The sequence below is a fragment of the Pseudopodoces humilis genome, chromosome 4 (assembly GCF_049639895.1).
Source record: "Pseudopodoces humilis isolate 2021_Gansu_Grassland_sample_001 chromosome 4, ASM4963989v1, whole genome shotgun sequence".
NCBI lineage: Eukaryota > Metazoa > Chordata > Aves > Passeriformes > Paridae > Pseudopodoces > Pseudopodoces humilis.
In genome coordinates, this window is record NC_142203.1 from 75195942 (window position 1) to 75214603 (window position 18662).

Sequence of the window (18662 nt, forward strand, 5' to 3'; positions counted from 1 at the left end):
ACAGAGTTAAGAAACATAGGTTCAGATGTCTGCTCATCAGATAGGTATATACAACTCCAGATGTAGTCAATAAAGTCAGTGCAGTCTGAAGAAACACTTAATCAAGGAATGGAGGCATTTTCCTAGGGATTAACTAAATCACTCCCCAGATCAACCTCTGAATGACCAAATAACCACAATGGCAATTCAGACACTCCACTGTCATGGTATGCCATCGAGCAAACTGTATCCTGTCCCAAACTTTTTAAAATCCTTTCTGAAACCAAAACACCAGGTAAGGCTTGGGTGTCACAGAGCAGCTGCAGGGACCTCTCCTGCCTCCAGAAGACGCTATCCCTCAGTCCCACCAGCCATAAGCACAGCCTTCAACACCAGGATTCTGCCACTGCCACGATCTGCCCCTGGCCAGCCCTCTCCCACAGACCCCTAAAAAACTTCCATCCTTTCCTGTCCTGCACTTCAATCTTCTCAGCTGCTTGTCATTCTCACCCTCCTACTCTGCCATGACTTCAGTAGTTTTTGGTCTTTACATTACAGCAGCCTGCACTGAGTTTCAGACTCTGCATCTCCATTAGGGTAGGGAAAAGGCCCTCAGCACCACTCTGCTACTGTTGGAGTAACTCTGATTATGCATATGAGAAACTAATCACTCATTATAAACTCAGGCTCTCTAAATACAGATCTCAGGAGGCCACAGATGAAGAAGTTTTCTTTCTACAGAGAGGCAGCCTGGAGGTACTCAATATTCCTCCTGCCCAACCCAGTGAAATACGCTCTGCCGTGCTCCAAGTAAACTGGAATAATTTCTCCAGAATGTAAGAAGAGAGGGGGGGGAAAAAATCCTGGATACCAAAAATCACATGCTATGCATTATGAATTAAAAATTATCCTCTCTGCTGATGGTCACAGCACTTGCTCTTGTTGCTTGAATATTAACAGCAGCTTAGAACTGAATCAGCAAAGCAGTGCCCTAACAAGGTCACCAGCAGCACAACTTTCAGCTGTCAGATGCCCATTTCATTTACATGGCACTTTTAAAGCTGTATCCCCACAGGGATGATTTTAATTGGACTGTGGATGACATGTTTTCATCGTGAAACAATTCTGGCACGAGTCATCATAAAACAAATCAAGCCGGTTTTGTTACCTCTGGCAAACTGAAACCCACAGGTTAATTGTTAGGAAGCCAGAATGTAGTAAACAGCACAGTGGGGAAGGTTCAGATGGTGAAAAAGCATAAGCTGACAGTAGGCCTGGTGCAAACTGTTTGCCAGAGAGGCCTGACTGCTTCCAAAGGCTGGATGTGGGCTGCTGACAAAAATCAAGTTAACACGAACTATGTACTCAAAGGCACAGCACGCCAGAAATTCCTGCATAAAATTCATTAAAATATTCAGAGATATTAAAAATTATATAGCAAACATCTGCATCAAAATATATGGATGGGAAAAACAGATGAGAAGCACGTACTGACTCTCTGGGTTATATTCACTCTTATAAAAGGTATCACTGCATCTATTAATAATTTTATTTTTTCACACAGAATGACATGGAATACCACATCCAGCTCTGGGATCCCAAACTTAAAGAGGACATGGAGCTGCTGGAGCCAGCCCAGAGGAGAAACCATGGAGATGCTCCAAGGGCTTGAGCTCTGGAGCCAGCCTGGGAGAGCTGGGGCTGCTCCCCTGCACAAGAGAAGGCTCCAGGGAGAGCTGAGAGCCCCTGGCAGGGCCTAAAGGGGCTCCAGGAGAGCTGCCCAGGGACTGGGGACAAGGCCTGCAGGGACAGCACACAGGCAATGGCTTCCCAGTGCCAGAGGGCAGGCCCAGCTGGGATATTGGGAAGGAATTGCTGGCTGGGAGGGTGGGCAGGCCCTGGCACAGGGTGCCCAGAGCAGCTGGGGCTGCCCCTGGATCCCTGCAGTGTCCAAGGCCAGGCTGGACAGGGCTTGGAGCAGCCTGGGACAGTGGAAGGTGTCCCTACCCATGGCAGGGGGTGGGACTGGATGAGATTTAAGGTCCCTTTCAGTTCTGTGAATCTACAATTTCTTCCATTTGACCAAAAAAAGTGTGGAAGGGAGCAATGAGAATCCTTTCTTCTCCAGTAAGATCAGATAAAGAAGGTTAGATGTGTGAAATAAAAATACCTTGGTCAAAGAATGGGTGAAGCACAAAGACATGGCAGTGGCAGATCCTCAGAGAAGAAATTATTTCAGCTGACGGACTGGAGGGTATGGGGATCTGGACATGGGAGGGACCTTCAACATAAAATACTGTCTTCATAATTCAAATAAATAATAATTTCAAATAAAAGGAGGCAAAACAGCTGATGGCCTTCCCTGTGGTTATTACCACAACTACTTGTGAAAAAGGAAACTGAGGCAGAGAAAGAGAGTTTGGGCAGATCTAAATTTTGATATCTAAATAAAGAACTGCAGGCGGTAAGGCTTTTGATACCTTCAGTGCATACACTGGGGATGAGAGGGGAGACAGCCTCAGTGTGAAATTTTTCAGCTGTTCTTATGAATGACCAAGGAAGAACTTGTCAGGAAATCAACTCCCAGGTGTCAGACCTCATCTCTCATCATTGTGACATCCAACCCAATGTGAGGAAAAGGCGGTTCTGACAGTACCCTAATGGTGGGAAAAATTAATCAACCACTTGAAATGAAGCAGATCAGAGAGGGACAAGTCAAATACCGTCCCAGGGCTGTACCCTGCACCCTGTCAAAGATGCTTAAGAGCATGAGAAGGGAGAGAGCTACAAAGTAAGCAAAATATTTCATTTACTTCAAGAAAACCATGTTGTCTGATCCTGCAGTATTCTGCAAACAGGAAAATAAGTTTCCAGAACTGAAGAGTTGCCATAGCAGACTTGAGCTTGTACTCAGAAGGAGCTGAGCTGGGGTAATGTTTACCCCAAATATTACTTTGGAGGGGAGTGAAGAGTAAGGAAAAATTGGAGAACACTAAATGAGGCAGACTGGTACAACACTTCCAGAAAAGCACCACACTAAAGAAACTCTAGAAGTGGGTCTTTCATCATGAGACGGCTGTGTGATGCCAAAGGGACTGGAAGAACTAAGACTTGGAAGCAGGACCAGAGAGTCTGCTTTGGCAACAGAAATGGCAATATTAGAATTGAGCAAGATCAAAGGGAAACTGGAGACAAGGAAGGCAGCTTAGAATGAGCAGAGGACTTGGAGGGGATGGGGAAATAGGAGGAAAAATACAATCGTCCACATCCACATGACTTCTAATGATTGTCTGATTTGGCAAACACATGAAATGTTAATCTAGAGCACCCAGAGGAACCTTCTTGTAGTAATATGAATAGCTGGCATGTGATCTACTTATAACTTTTCCAAAACCAGTTCAAGGGAGAGGCGAAACCTATAAAACTGCATGAGATGGTGAGATTTTATCTCCTGTAATGATGGGTGTATCCTGGGGAAATGGCATTCTGCTCACATGGGATGTACTCTACTGTCTGCAGTTCTGCAGGGAAGATAATTCTCTCAACGGCTCCATCATCCTCCAATTTATCCAGCCAGCGGCCACAAGGGAACTTGAGGCACTGTCCCAGGGATGGGGCATCAATCTCCACCCATTCCAGAAACCAGCCAGTTGAATTACCTGTGGTGGAGAGATAACAATGAATAACCCACAAAGCCTTTGCAGACAACAGCAAATGAATCACTGCATGCCAGACCTCCGAGATATAAATCTTTCTGTCATTTGCCAAAGGGAATGTAGAATATATATGGCGTAAAGATCATTGGATGCAATTGCCCAGGACTGAGGTAAAATCCTTGACATTTCTGTAAGTGTCAGGCTAAAGATGTGCATGTGTAAATGCTAATTACTGCATCACTTTTATCAATTGGCCTCTGTAATAATACGGAGCAGTTATCAATAAACCTGTCCCTCAATGACCCACAGGGGAAGAGATCCATCCATAGCTCCACTGCCTCCCTTGTTTGTAGCAGATACACAAAATTCTGTCTAAAAAGCAGCCAAGACTTGATGATCAAAATGCCACCAAACAATAAAAAAGTGAGACAATTCTATGGGTCCCATGCAATAAAAATAAATAGGGGGTTTGGTGATATCTGTGAAAGACTCTCTCCAAAGATGTGGCTTCAGAACTGTAAAAAAGTTGCAGTGGGAGAGGATGCAAAGCTACCTGCAAGTTGGCACCACTGAGCTCCTAAAGTGACATGGGAATGGAATCAGCAGCAAAGACAATAGCAACAACAGCCAAAGTGACAGCAAGGATCTGTCACCAAAAGGTAAATTACGTTTGGAGTCTTGGAGGCAGGTTATTTTATACAGCAATGTGCCCAGTGCACTAGAAACACTGCATTACAAAGCAGATTATCTTACCTTTATTGTCATGGCCTATCTTGATTTTTTTCAGGTCTCCAATGTCCACGGACTCCACTGTAAACTCATCTACCTTCCCACGCTCAAATTTGTTCTTGTTAATCTTTGAGGCCTTTAGGCTGACTATGCCTGTTGTGGCGATGCAAAAGGACATTGTTCAGCATGTGAAACAAATCCTCTGGGAATGTCAACAGTGGAACGAGGGAAGTGGCTAAAATGCAAAAATTGGCTTTTCATCCCAAGATCTGAGCTTTGTCCCTCCCTCTGAGCCCAAGTCTGTTTCAACACCCAAAATATATACAATTCTTCCCTTGAATGATCCTCTGGCAGTGCAACAGGGACGATGCTGTCGTGCTGTGCTCGCAGCTAAAGAAATTGCTGCTACCCATCAGTTCCCTGTCACTCTCACAGGCATCCCAGCCACTGCACACACAGCTCAGCTGCTTCCAAGAGGATTTGCTCATCAGCTGATTAAATACTTCTGGGCCACTCAAAGAAGCAGAGGAGGGTTGGGTTTCAGGAGCATGCTGATTCATTGCTGAGGAAAGCAAATCATCCAGTGCATTCACTACTCAATAATGTAGTCCCAGTCAACTGTGCTGTTTCTATAATTGAAATTAAAACCTTTAGATCAGCAGCTGGTGCAAATCAGCATCGCAAAGTTTGGCAGTGATTTACAGCAGCTGGTGCTGTGCTCCAAGTTACCACGATGTGTGCACCGACTGCGAGAACACCAAGTTGTGCTAAAAGGAGTGAGAAATGGATATTGAGGAAATGAAAAGAAACCATGACCTGTCTTTTCAGGTATCAAACGGGGAGTTGCTACCCTTTCCCATCATTTGAAGCCATACCCGTATCATCTTTACTTCCATAGAGTATGATGAAAACATTGGCATCTGTCCCAGCATTCTTCTTGTCCCCCGTTTTCACTTTCACTGTGTATGTCGTTGATTTAGCTGCCAGATAAAATATCCTCATTTAAGAGTGCAAAGTCTGACCAGGAGTTAACTCTACTTTTCCTTGCATAAATGTGTGCTTTGTCTGAGTATTGTTTTAACTGCTCACAGCCATGCTGTAGTCTCTAATTCCTGTCCTATGCTCTGATAGCCCTTGAGGTGAGCTGGGTTATCTGGTCCCAGAATCTTCTACTGCTCCAGTCACTCAGCACATTGCCTGCATATCTACAGATAAGAAATGTACTCAAGCCTTCCCATTTGCTTCCTAGGAACCTATAACCCTCCTCAAAGCTGCCTCTGACTGTAATATTTAATTTTAAAAATCCACATACCCCACCCCCCTTTATTTCATTGGTATCAAATAATTCGTGTGCGTATAGCACATATCAGAAAATGTGTACACTGACATATACAGTTCATATTCAGAAACACACCTTTCAGAACAGCATAAGTAGGGATGTTTCTATTGCACCATCACCTAGAGAGTGCAGTAAACTCATAGAAAATCTAATGGAAAAGTCTGCTATGGTCTTCACTCAGCTGCTATAACCTCAGGATTTCCAAAATGGAATATTTCCTCCCTAGATGCTCATGTATTTCCAAGATGTTGGTCAACCAGCACATCCTTCTGAACCAAAGGGACAAACACTTTGTGGAGTTTTTTTTGGCTACACAGCTCTCAGAAATTATTCATGTATTCAAAAGCATCTGAAGGGGAAATAGGAGAGAGTTTAAAACCTTTCACTGGTTATGAAACCAAACCAGTAAAAGTGCTGGGCACTCAGCACCTTACAAGATCAGACCCAGGAGTGTGTCACTGCTCTGTGGTTACCATGCAATTTTATTTAAAAGTGAGGCAAAATTATTTTGGAGGACAACAGACACAAGCAGCAAGATGGAAAGTGAGATAAATTTAGGTCCCACCAATTTCTCTGGGTGTGTTTTCTCTCTGCTCAGTTTCATGTTGGAAGATTTAATCGTTACAGTCCATGATGTGAAATTAATGAGATTTATTCCTTAGATATTAGCAACCAATATGCATTTCAGTTCAAAAATGATGACTGAACTTATTACCCATCTTCATAGCTTTGTCACTTTGGGTCCAATCTTGCAAGATGATTAAATCAACTAAAAATTAGGAGGGTCCACTCCTCAGAGTCTGACACACACTTGGCACTTCATTCACACCTGAAAATTTCATTTTGGGGCAAAATTACTCTCAGCCCAGTGAGTAACTTCTACTTCTGACTGCTAATGCCCTCAACAGCACTAATAACCTGGTTCCTTTCCAACCCCACACTGGAAGAAATACAAGGCCAACATATATATTCCACCTTTTTGTTCCAGGCCCAAAGTTGCAGGAGACTGGCCATCATTTTCTGGATCTTTCTTTACAAATGCTTCATCCACTGGGACCAGCTCCCTGGCAATCTGACCGTCGTCCTCCTCGACTGCCAGCCACCTCTGACATGGAAAGTAATACCTACAAAATGACAGCAGCACCTGGCACTGACACAGGACTTCACAGGCTTTAATAACATAAACAAACACAGATCAGAGGCTACTTGAAGAAAAAAAAAGTAACACAACAAGATTACTCAAAGCTGAGCAGTACATCTGTTTTCATCCTTGAGATCTGGTGTTCTGGGAACTAAATCCATAAATAGGTTAGGGAGCACATACTACTAAGTGCTGTTTCTGGGCTGCCAGCCCCACATGGTTGATTCATTTTAATTTCACTCCCAGAAAGAGCTCAGTAACTGGAAGGAACCTCCAGTCTCCCAAGCATTTTATGTTTATCAAGACTGGACCCTTCTTGTCCTTAAGGATGGTCTCACCCATCAGAGCATTGTGCAATTTTTAAACTTGTGATTTCCAGCAAGTTCCACCTCAAAGGCAAACCTATATTTCAGGTTTTGAACAGCCCGTTCTTTGCTCTTCCAGCTGTCTGTGGAGATCATAAGAGTTTGCTTAGATCAGAATTTGCTTTTGGCCCAGACCTCTGCATTAAGTACAAAAGGCAAACAAAGCATGAGCTCAGAGACTTCCAAAGTGGGGCCTAGAAGGGAAATGCTTGAGTGCAGCCTCTGGTCCAGGAGGGAGAGATGAGCCCATCCCAGGAGAAACAGAAAAAAGCTGAGGTTCCCTTCCAAACACTGCTGGCTCCCAAATTACAGAGCTGCTGGGGCAGCAAAACCCTCCCACAGGTACCCCAGAATGGCCCCACGCTCTGTGTCATGGCACAGTGACCACAAGGCTCCCAAAGGATGCCTTTGGATCCTTCCCTATGAGTTGGAGGGGAGCTGCAACGATGCCTTTCTGCACCTCCTCTGCCTCCCCACGGCTCTGCAGGCCCCTGAGAACGCGGTCCCTTTCCTGAACACATGAAAAGGGCGCAACAGGCTCCTCACGTGGTGCTCTCTTTGAGGTCAATAATCTCAACCCTCTCCAGGAACCAGCTGGGGCTTGCACCAGAGTTATCGTGGCGGATCCGCAGCTTCTTCAGCTCGCCCAGGTCAATGGCTTTGATGGTGAACACGTCTACCTGCACAGGAGGCAAGAGGCAAATGGCTGTGTTTCCAAGAAAGAAGGAAAAAAAGGCAGTAAATGGCCAAGGGCATTCTTTTTTTTGCCATTAAAAAGTAGCTATTTGTAAGTTCTCTCTGTACTCTTTGTGTGGGTGTACAAAAATAACTACAGAGCTCTGAGGTCTCCCATTAACACTCATGTTTGGCTCCTACAAGGCAGTAATAGCCTTGGAGCTGCTCACCCCTTCACTCCTCTCTTTACCAGTTTCAGCTTTCTATGAGTTTAACTCCTCTCTGCTAAATATCATTCCTTTCAGGCTTAGTATTTTCCCACAGATTGAATCTGGAGCTGGTCAAAAAACTTGTTGGCTCCATGGAAATTCTCCTGCCACACCTCTGTGTAGAATCTTAGAATATCCAGAGTTGGAAGGGATCCACAAGGATCATGGAGTCCAACTCCTGCCTCTGCATGGGACAGCCCCAAAATACAGCCCATATGCTTTATTTCAAATATTTCGGAATTTCTTCCTTTTGTCATTTACCACAACCAAGAGGATCATTTATTAACTTTGTTAGTGTGACAGGATGGTCCTTGTTATCATAACAGTTTAAACATTTTAATATGATTAATATGTTGGTAGACTTAGGGCTTGTACTCCCAAGAGGAAGGAGCATTACATTTGCAGCTTGGAGCACTTCCCACTGAATGAAGAACCATGTGCAGGTTGCAGTTTCACCAGTGCCAAGCTCATAAATCACAGCTAACAGCTTATTTAACAACCTTAGGGCTCTTTTTTTTTTTTTTTTTTTTTTTTGTGGTTGCAAGTTTTCCACAGCTGCTTTTTGTTTCTATAATTTTTTGTTCTTCAGAATTATTCCTTTAAAAACTCCTGGCTATAACAGTAGTTTGTTAATAGTTCATAAAATTTTAATAGCAAATACTCAAAATACAAGAGATGGTCTTTAATTGGATTGGATTATAATGTAATTACAGCACACTGTGTAATATTGCTTTTATTCCCTGGCTGGCTGTGTAGAACACTTAGAATAGCATTTGCATCTAAATATCTACATGCTTGAACTGCCCCAAAAATACTCTCCAATACTAATTTAAAGTTTGTAAGTTTTAAGTATCCCTGAAAGGAAGCATTATTACCAGAACGCTTACAGGAAGCAGACAAAGAAAGTAGCTCCAACATGGAATTGGTGTTCAGCTTATTATTCAAATTAATCTCCCCTGGAAAATGTTTTGAGGCATTTATACATTTCAGAAATAAAACACATTTGAAAGAAGTGAGAAGAAACTGTATTGAATGGCCAGCATGTCAAACAAGAGAAGCCTGCCAGCCTCCTTCTCGCTTGAGTGAGTGGAGTTCATGCATTACCTGTCCTTTCTCAAACTTGTTGAGGTTATTTGACCTTTTCAGCTGGCGCTCACCCGTGTCTCCTCTTTCCATGCCATAGATGCTCAAGAAGACATTAGCATCTGTCCCAGCCCCCCACACAATCCCAGTGAGAATGCGGACTTCATACGTATTTTCTGCAAGTAGAATTGCAAAGGCAGGTCAGAAGGACCCCAGAAATGGCCATATTTCATTGAATCCATGGCTCACCGGAGTGAGCCACAGATTTGATGAAATATGGTCATTTCTGGGCCATATTTCCCCCCAAATTTACACAATTTTCCATATTTCCAGCCAGATTTACTCATTTATCCCCAAAATGCCAGCACAGAAAGGGTTTTCCTGGAGTTTGTTGGCATATATCTCAAAACATGAGCATCTCTGCGCTCCTCCAGCCCCTCTCCTCAGCCATAACAACAGTTACATCTTGCTAAACTCTCAGCCACAGTGGCATCCTCTGGGACTCTTCATCCAAGTGCCCCAGATGACCTTTGATGAATCCTGTAGAAATCCTGGAGGATATTCCAATTTCAGGCTGTCTCCCCTATGCTCTGCCTTAGTTTACCCACCATCCTCTTCCTCCCTAGGTTGATCCACCACAGATACAGTGCATGCCTGGGGTAACGGGGTGGTTTTGGGGGATAAGTGGTCCTGCCAAGCAGCACAGTGTGGTTGCCATCCTTCATGCAGAGGCTGGATGCACACACCCACACACACTCACATTCCCTCTGGTATTTACCCTCCAGGTCAGATTCTCCGTCAGGCACCAGCTCCACCACGAGCTCCTTGTCCCCTTCATCCTTAGCCAGCCAGCGATGTGCCACAAATGTATAGACATCCATTCCTTCTTCCTCCTTGGTCTCCTCCTCTACCTCCTCATCAGATTTCTTTTTCTTCTTCTTTTTATCAGACTCCTTTGTTTTTGTGGCCAGGCGCTTCAGAGTGACGCTTTCCAGGAACCAGCCATCCCCAATGCCCGTCCCATCGTGGCCTATCCGAATCTTATAAATCTTGCCAACATCTGCAGCCTCTCTCTGCCACCAAGGGAAAATCAGCACCCAGTGGGACAGAAGACAATCTTAATTTCATAAAGCACTTTCTTAAAAATTAGAAGCATGGCCTCTATTACACAAACTATCTAAGAAAGGATAAGAACAATTTCTTAACGCAACTTTACATTTATTTTTTCCTTCCTGCTTAACTATTTCATACTTTCCATTACTAAATCTCATCTGAATGGATTTAGCTGAAGACATTCAGAGCAGCCATGGTGAGGAGAGGAGCTAAATCCATATTTATTTGGCTCCTGACTTCCTCCTCGCTCTCCTTACCTGTATTGTCTCTGTGTTGTCACTGAAGATGAATATATGATAATACCACACCAGGTTTTTACAGCTTCTCAGTGCATGAGGCATTTTGAAAATTAATAATAAGATGCCTTTCATACTCAGCACAGGATATGAACCCAGCAAGAAGCAATAATGGTGTAGTGAAAAGGCAGTTAACTCATATAACCCAATCTCTGACACAGACTGTGGGCTTGGAGTGCTCCTTCTCCTTCCTTCTCATCTGGAAAATTAGAGAAGTATTTTCTCACTTTGCTGGTGAGCAGAGAGGATACAATCATTAGTGGTTACAGTGCTTCAGTGGCAGAAGGCTGATCAGTAAGAAGATTTACATCCCTCTAGTCAGCACAGCAGACACAAAACCCTCTTGGTTTAGATTATCTGTCCGGATTACTACCTAATGAAGTTGGATAGAAGATTTTACTCCACATAATCCTTCAACAACCCATGACTTGTTTCTGATGATTGCTTATGCTGTTATGCAGTGTTTATGTTATAAAACTTACAAACATTTGCTCCAGGCTGAAATCTGGCACATGGCATGTAAGGTTTTAGTCTAGAAGTGTTTTGTAGATTAAAACAAAATCAATTGCACACAAGATGCTTATCAGAAAACTAAAATTGATCCTGCTGTCCTGACATAAAGAATGTATCTTTCCTTACACGGCTTTACCCTTAGATTTACTGTAATCATCCTGCATGCCTTGTCCATGACTGATGGCATTTCCTATTATCATGTAGTTCAGAGAATCTTACTTTTGCCCATGTCTTTTTGGAAACATTCATATAGTGAAAGAGATAGACAATCTGTGTATTAATGCTCTGGAGCTTCTGACTTGTGTGCTTATAAAAAACTCACAGAAATGGGCATAACTTTCAAATCTGGCAATAAATAACAGAGAGATGATATAAGCAAAGCTATGTAAACAGAACACTGTACATATGGCTTTATTATAAATCTGATATTGGCTAATAGCTCTTACTCATAAATTTTAGAATGCTTATTTCCTTTAAAATCAGAGAAATGTAATCTTAAAATTATAGAGTTTTTAAAAAGCAAACATTTATAAGGTACTAGTCATTTCAAATCCCAAAAAACTCATTAAAAATAGATAAACATCAGTAACTCCATTCAGTAAAGCAAGAAAATGAGGCAGGAGGAGGTGAACTGATCTCAAAAAAACACAGTACAAAACTAGTAAAGCTGTGGATAAAGGCACCTCCATTTGGCCACAGACAGCAGGAAGGATATCCCAGTTCTTGATGACTCAGGGGAACTTCAGCAATTAGCTCCAAGCTTAACTGTGCTGAGATGGATCCAGCCTCTGTGGGACTGCAAATTCATGAGAAGACTTAGGCACTGCTGTGCCAAGTCTTGTGCTGTGAGCACATATGACAGATGCGCCTTAAATCCTGCTTCCACCTGGACTCTCCAGGTCCAGATGTCCAGGTGTTGGTCTCCTTCAGTACAGAAGGATGTGGTTCTGATGTGTCCTGGCAGAGCACCCTGTCTTTGCTGTGCTCTCACATCAGGGCAGGTGCTAAGACCATCCTGTCCCCTAAAACATGGATTCTCTGGGCAGAAGACCCAAGCTAACAAAGCAGAAAAGAGCTTTGCTCCCAAAGGGAGAGGACACCTGACCATGTTGTCATCCACACTTATTGTGCAGCCTCATCAGACCAGGACATCTTGCTGGATTATCCAAGTCCTGTCTCACTCCCTTGAGTGAAGTTGGAGGTTTCTCACCCTCCAAGCACTCCCTTTGCTGCTGGGCTGCTCAGACAGAGGTGTGGGCTCTGTAGTATAAACCTGAATTCTGACCATCCTGATACCTGGAGGGCTGACTGTGCACATGGAGCACCAGGGCTGTGCAGTGCCTGCTGGAAAGGTGTTTCAGGCACTATAAAATCCATGGGGCATTCACACATTCACAGGAATTATAGCTGCAAACCTCTGCAGGACTGACATCTGCACCCACAGTTAATGGTGTGTGTGACCACAGGCAAACCTGGGATTCCTTATATTCTCATACAAATGTGCTATCTTTTTCCCCCAGCTACACAATGAGAATTGTGGTCAGGGCCAACGTTGAAAGCCTTTTGAGATTCTTTAGAAAGTAAATATAAACATATACTGCTATTAGATCATAAATTTCAATTACACCTTTGCTACTAGCCTCTCAGAAGATGTAAGTCCCTCCACAAAACACAAAACCCCATAAAGAAATAAAAAGCCTACCAAAACTATGGATAGAGGGCAGTAGATACTGCCAGACTTTTTTTTTTTTTTTTTGTATGTTTGGGCTAGTTACTCTATTGATGTCTCAACTTTGGCTGATCATTTCTTTCCCCTCTTAGAAGTGGCAGTGACTGCCTTCATCATACCTTGAAGATATCTGTGGCTCCCCTTTCAAAGTTGTTGGATCTGTTTTCTAAGATGATCAATTCTGTTTTGCCAGTCTCACCATAAATCTGCATGAAGACTTTGGCGTTGGTGCCTGCAGCTCGCACGTCTCCAGTAACTACAGACACCTCATAGTTTATCACTAGTCCAAAAATAAAGCAATTATATCAGCAGAGAAACTCAGATAACAACATTCCCGGGGGCTCAGGTTCGAAATTAAATTACCTTGTCTTAACAAATGACCATGTAGACGACCATTTGCTCTTATCCAAGCTAAATGTGAGATAACAGAACCCTTCACTGAGGACTAACCTAATAGTTTTCCTTTTACAAGTGTTAGCCAGTGTCAGAGGGGTGCAAAACAGAGCCTTAAAAGGGAATTTTGTTTCAGTACTAACTATAGAGTGGTTGAATGATCTCCTTAGTACAGCACAAGGGAGGGAATTACAGAGAGCAAGGGAAAAACACAGCATTCCTTCTCAGGATCCAACAACAGGTTTAAACTGTAGCCTTAAAAGAAAATGGATCTACTGATAAAAGTCAAGTGGCCAGTAGGGATTTGGCACTTATTTATCAAACAGCTTCTCCTTTCCAGGAAACAGGGTAATAAAGACAGGATGGGACATGTGCTGGTGCATAAAGAGAAGAAAGGACTGGCGTAGATAAATGTAGAAAAAAGAAGAACCCACTGATATTGCAGTGAAGAAGCACATTGTCTTGTGCTGTGTTCTGCTTCCCAGGATGTAAATTTTTCATATGGTCTCAGGAAATGGAGATGAAAATCTCTGTAATGTTTTTCCAACTCTTTCAGAAAACATGAGGAGAATATTTTACTTTCCCCACCAATATAAGCTCGTAGGAGTGGTGACTTTTTGGTTTCAGTGTCTAAGACACTGGAGACCCTCCCTCTGAAGAATGGGAGCAGTACATATTTAGCCCTAGCTCTAAAGCAGCACGTGTTCTCTTACATTTCTCAGTAGGCAAAATCTCACTTGGGTAGACCTCCACCTCCACCCTGCCATCAGCCTCATCCTTGTCAAGCCATCGGTTGCAGGGGAACATGTACTGCTTTCCCTGGACTGGAACTGTGATCTGGACACTGGCCAGGAACCAGCCGGACCGCAGACCCACGTTATCGTGCCCAATCAGGATTCGGTTGATCTTCAAAAAAAAGCAAACAAAAGCCCAGAGGGCAGGGAAAAACCCAGCACAACAGAATTTGCTTAATGTTAAACAGTGTCCTCACCCGTGCATGGTGGTGTTCCACCGTGTTTTGTAAATAATTTATATATGTATTTAACCATCTACTTAAAACACTTCTCACATGCCAGCATGCACAATAGATTACTGGTGTGAAATCTATGTAAAATGTGTATCTTAATATCCAGTGTAAATGTCAAAGGCTCTTTCATCATCATCAATATGGAGTGTTTGATCCTGGATTCACACACTTGCACGACTTATAGAGCCACCTGCAATTAATTCTTACCTTTCCAATATCCATCATATCTAGAGTAAACTCATCCACTCGACCACGTTCAAAATAATTGCCTAGATCATTATCAGAGACTAAGAGAGGCTCTTTGCTGGAGTCTGCTTTTTCACCGTAGAGTTTGATGAAAACTTTGGAATCTGAGCTGGCACCAGGGATATCTCCTGTCTTCACACTGATGTGATAACTGACATCTGGAGTAAGATTGATGTACAAAACACAGACATGTGAGTGGCATTTCCAGTGCCCAGCCAGGAAATTGGCTTCAAACAACTTATAGGGGAAGGAAGGTTCCAGACACGGACACTGAAAGGACTTTGGCTTCCATTCGTGCTTCCAGCATTTTAGGGCATTGCTGGAGAAGCTGTCACACCTTGGAGTCTTTCACCAAAAAATAAGAGATCCAATAGCTACATTAGTCAGCATAAAATATTCTCTATGCCTCCCTCTCACTGTTAGATGCTTACCCAAGCCATAAAAATGCACTAAGGTAAATGGGATTATTTCACCATTTTTATACTTACAGTTAAAGGCAATAATTTTGACCACCTTCTTATTTTTTTTTTTTTAAACAAAACAGTCTGCACTATGCAAGCACCATTTTCTAAAGAAAATCATAGCATTGGAGCCCTGGTTCTCCAGAAAAGGAAAGTATAATATTTTTGGTGATTTTCTTCAGAGAATGCTGTTATTTGATGAAATTTACCCTACTGAAACAGAGGCAATTCAAGATTCTTCAGAGAAAGATAAACAAGAAAGCAGCTCTCAAATCACAACTTTAAAAAGCAACATTTCTTTCAACATATATAATGCTGCAATTATGTTCTTTTATGCAAATTAATCCTATTCATGAACCAGAATTTAAGAGTTAGAGGCATTTCTCTCAGAATGACCTACTGCAGCTTCTTGTATAAGAATGGCAAAAAAGGCCCAGTAGATATACTGGGAAATGACAGGAATTATTAAGAAGAAGAAATAAATATAATAAAGAATAATGTGTTTATATTAAAATATTTAAAAATATTTAAAAATAAACACATCCATAGACAACTCAAACCCAGACCTTTTTTTTTCCAAGTTAAACTCACTTTTTAGCAATGGTGACTCCCCAGCAGGCACTAATTCTCGGACAATCTGACCATCGTCCTCATTTTTGTCAAGCCATCTGGTTTACAAACAGAAGTAAGTTATCTTTGAATAATTAGCACCTGTTAGACCTTTCAAAATATACCCTGGCTTCACACATAGCCCATATCCACACTACAGTCAAAAAGATACTTTTTTAAGGGCTCTGTATCTGTGCTATCTTAGCAGGGACTTGACCAGACCATACGGCAGCCACATTTTAAATCTCCATTTTTCCAAGAAGAGGGACTGTGAGAGCTCTGCTTGCAGTAGATAAGCATCTGCTGTGATGTCCATCTGTCTGAAAAGCACAAACTCCACAACCACAAGTTATTCCTGTGAACAGGCAGTTTTAGTGTCTTGAAAGCATTGACCTTTGTTGACCACAAAGGCTTGCAGCCTCTACTACTAAAGGGAGGGGATGAATTATGTTATTCCCATTTTCAGGGCTGAGTATCTGCAGGCAGCTGGCATCAGCAAAAAAGGAAGGATTTGCAATGTTTCTCACCACTAAAGATCCAACTAGGCTAATTAAGAAGAGGAGCTGGGCACAAAGCAAACTGTAGCATGATCTCAAGGGAAGAATATCTGAAAGGAAAATCATCGAATGGTTTGTGTTGGAAGGGACCCTAAAGTCCACTCAGTTACAACTGCCTGCCATGGGTAGGGACACCTTCAACTACCCCTGGTTACTCCAAGCCCTGTCCAACTTGACCTTGAACACTTCCAGGGCTGGGGCAGCCACAGCTGCTCTAGCAACCTGTGCCAGGGCCTCACCACCCTTAGAGTAAATAACTTCTTCTTGATATCTAATCTCTCTGCCCTCCTTCAGCTTAAGATCATTTCCTCCTTATCCTACTACTATATGCCCTTACCAAAAGTTCTGTCTTCAGTCCCCCTCCAAAAGTCCCCTCCCAAAACAGAGGGGAACTAACTGCTAACCTGGAAACCTTCACAGCTGCTCCTTCTGCCTCAGGGTTGAAAGATTTGCAGCCTCAACCCCATTATGTGCCCTACAGCAACCATTGCATGGTAACAGTCAGGGCCCTGGAAGAGGTTTCTCGCCCTCCTCTTCAAACCCAGACTGCTGCAGTGCTCAGTATATTCCTGCAAGCATCTGTTTAGGGTCAGGTTTCCCACAGTGGTGCTGTGAGAGCAGGAGCAGTTTCCAGAATGCCCATTGTTCCCAGGAACACATCTATCTGCAGCAGCGCCTTTTGCAGCTAAAAATACTGTTCTAAAGCAGCAGGGGCGGGAAAAGGACAAATGAGCACTCTCTGGCGGGTCATGCAGAGTATTTAAATGGCTCCAGAGCCAGGAGGAGTGAAAACAAATCCCCAGAAACTGTTTCTTTTTAAAGGTGGCCACACTGGACCACAGCAGACCTGGTTCTGCACATCTGTGCCCTGTGAGCTTCCCACAGTGTCACTGTGACACACACATTGTCCTTGGCTGACCTGTGTGCCTAAAAGGAGGGGAGCTCACTTCCCATGGAAGTTTCTGTCTTTGACTTTGACAGTGAGTCAGCTTGTATGGAAACCAGAAAATGACCCTTAGAACCAGGATTTTGGGACATGAACAAAGAACTGCTGGCAGCTGGATCAAACCTAAGCCACCTCGCTGGTAAAAAGCTAGCACAGCTCAAAGTCATCACCAGTTGGACCAGATATTTTGGAAGTCCCAGGATGTTGCTTCTCCACTTCATCCATCTGAAGGAATATTACATTTTCAATCTTCTCCCCTCTCCTCCCACCCAGAGGAAAATAATAAGCATAAAGAAGCCATGCAAAAAAAAAACCAGCACCAGGAAAGAAATTCAAACATGAGGTAGAGCCAGCCAGTCCTGGGTGCACGAGCAGCAGAGTTCTCATGCAAAAGGGGTGCACAGGAGTCCCATCATCACAATGACACACCAGCCCCAGCTTCCCTCTAAGCTTCAGGAGGTTGTTGGGTATGCACTCTACCCAAATTCTTCCCTTTCTCTCAGTAAAGCAGGTGGTCTTGTGCAGGTGGGCTTGGACAGGACTAAAAGCTCAGGTGGTCAGCATGAAGATGAAGAACATGTGAACATGTGATGATCACATGAGCAGCACGTGAGGGCATCTGATGTGCCTCAGAGGAGGCTAAGGGCTGTAGTGGGATAGAGGAGCAGAAAACTCTGTGGGGAAGACCATGAAACTGGTGACAAAAATTGAGCAAGGGTAGATTGCAATAAGAGCATGCTAAGGCATCACGTTGTCTTGTTTATTGCTGTTTTGGGGCAGGGGTGGGATGGGGGTTATTTTACCTGTTAAAACTGGTCCTTAATATCTTTGTCTTATGTAGTTCTTGATGCTGGCTCAGGATTCACATCCTTGGACAGGTATCCAATGGCTAGGGGATCATGTCATCCCAAAAGTCAAGATGCTTCTGTGTACATGGATGTTAACTGGGAGGACCCACAAAATTCAAGCCTGAATTCCACCACCCCAGGACTATTGAACTCAGCATGACCTTCAGAAAGGCAGAAGCTCACAAGGTAGACACACTTCTACTTGCCTTCTGTTTTTTGTGCCCTGCTAGCTGCTGTTTCTGTTGCCAGTGGACATGCTGCTGTTTTCTGTCACCTTTGCCATTGCTGACATTTTTGGGGGTATCTGGGATAAATCTGCGTGAATCTCGCCTGCTCTGAGGTGGCAGGATAAAAATACATCCCACAAGAAACAGATCTCTGTGTGCAGCACAGCGAATGCTAACTGCTCCAGCAGTGAGGACAGAGGAGAAAAGAGAATCAGAAAAGCAGGACATGCCCTGAGATAAAGAAATTCCCTCCAGTGTTGGTAGATAGTGATGGCAAGAGACAGAGGATATCTTGGACTGGAGGAGGAAGAGGGAGGTTTATCAGAAGTGGCTTTAAAGCTCCTTGTGCTGTTTCAGCCAGGAGAACAGCCAGGAGTGGCAGAAGCACTGTTTTCTCGAGAAGATTAGTGACAGAGGAAATATCTGGATGAGCAATGCCACTGCATCCCTTCCTTTCATTA

The 18662-nt window shown here is 43.4% G+C and overlaps 1 protein-coding gene across 1 annotated transcript in view; it reads right to left on the reverse strand.

The window, feature by feature from the left end:
- Window positions 1–18662, reverse strand: part of LOXHD1 (lipoxygenase homology PLAT domains 1) — a 132722-nt gene that overhangs the window by 63505 nt on the left and 50555 nt on the right. The window contains exons 15-24 of the mRNA XM_088054653.1: window positions 15606–15682; window positions 14515–14711; window positions 13994–14186; window positions 13007–13167; window positions 10015–10309; window positions 9258–9412; window positions 7756–7889; window positions 6679–6827; window positions 5240–5344; window positions 4389–4517 (exon numbers count right to left, since the gene is read on the reverse strand). Of these exons, the coding sequence (XP_087910779.1) occupies window positions 4389–4517; window positions 5240–5344; window positions 6679–6827; window positions 7756–7889; window positions 9258–9412; window positions 10015–10309; window positions 13007–13167; window positions 13994–14186; window positions 14515–14711; window positions 15606–15682 (1595 nt within the window). The remainder of the gene's footprint in view (window positions 1–4388; window positions 4518–5239; window positions 5345–6678; window positions 6828–7755; window positions 7890–9257; window positions 9413–10014; window positions 10310–13006; window positions 13168–13993; window positions 14187–14514; window positions 14712–15605; window positions 15683–18662) is intronic.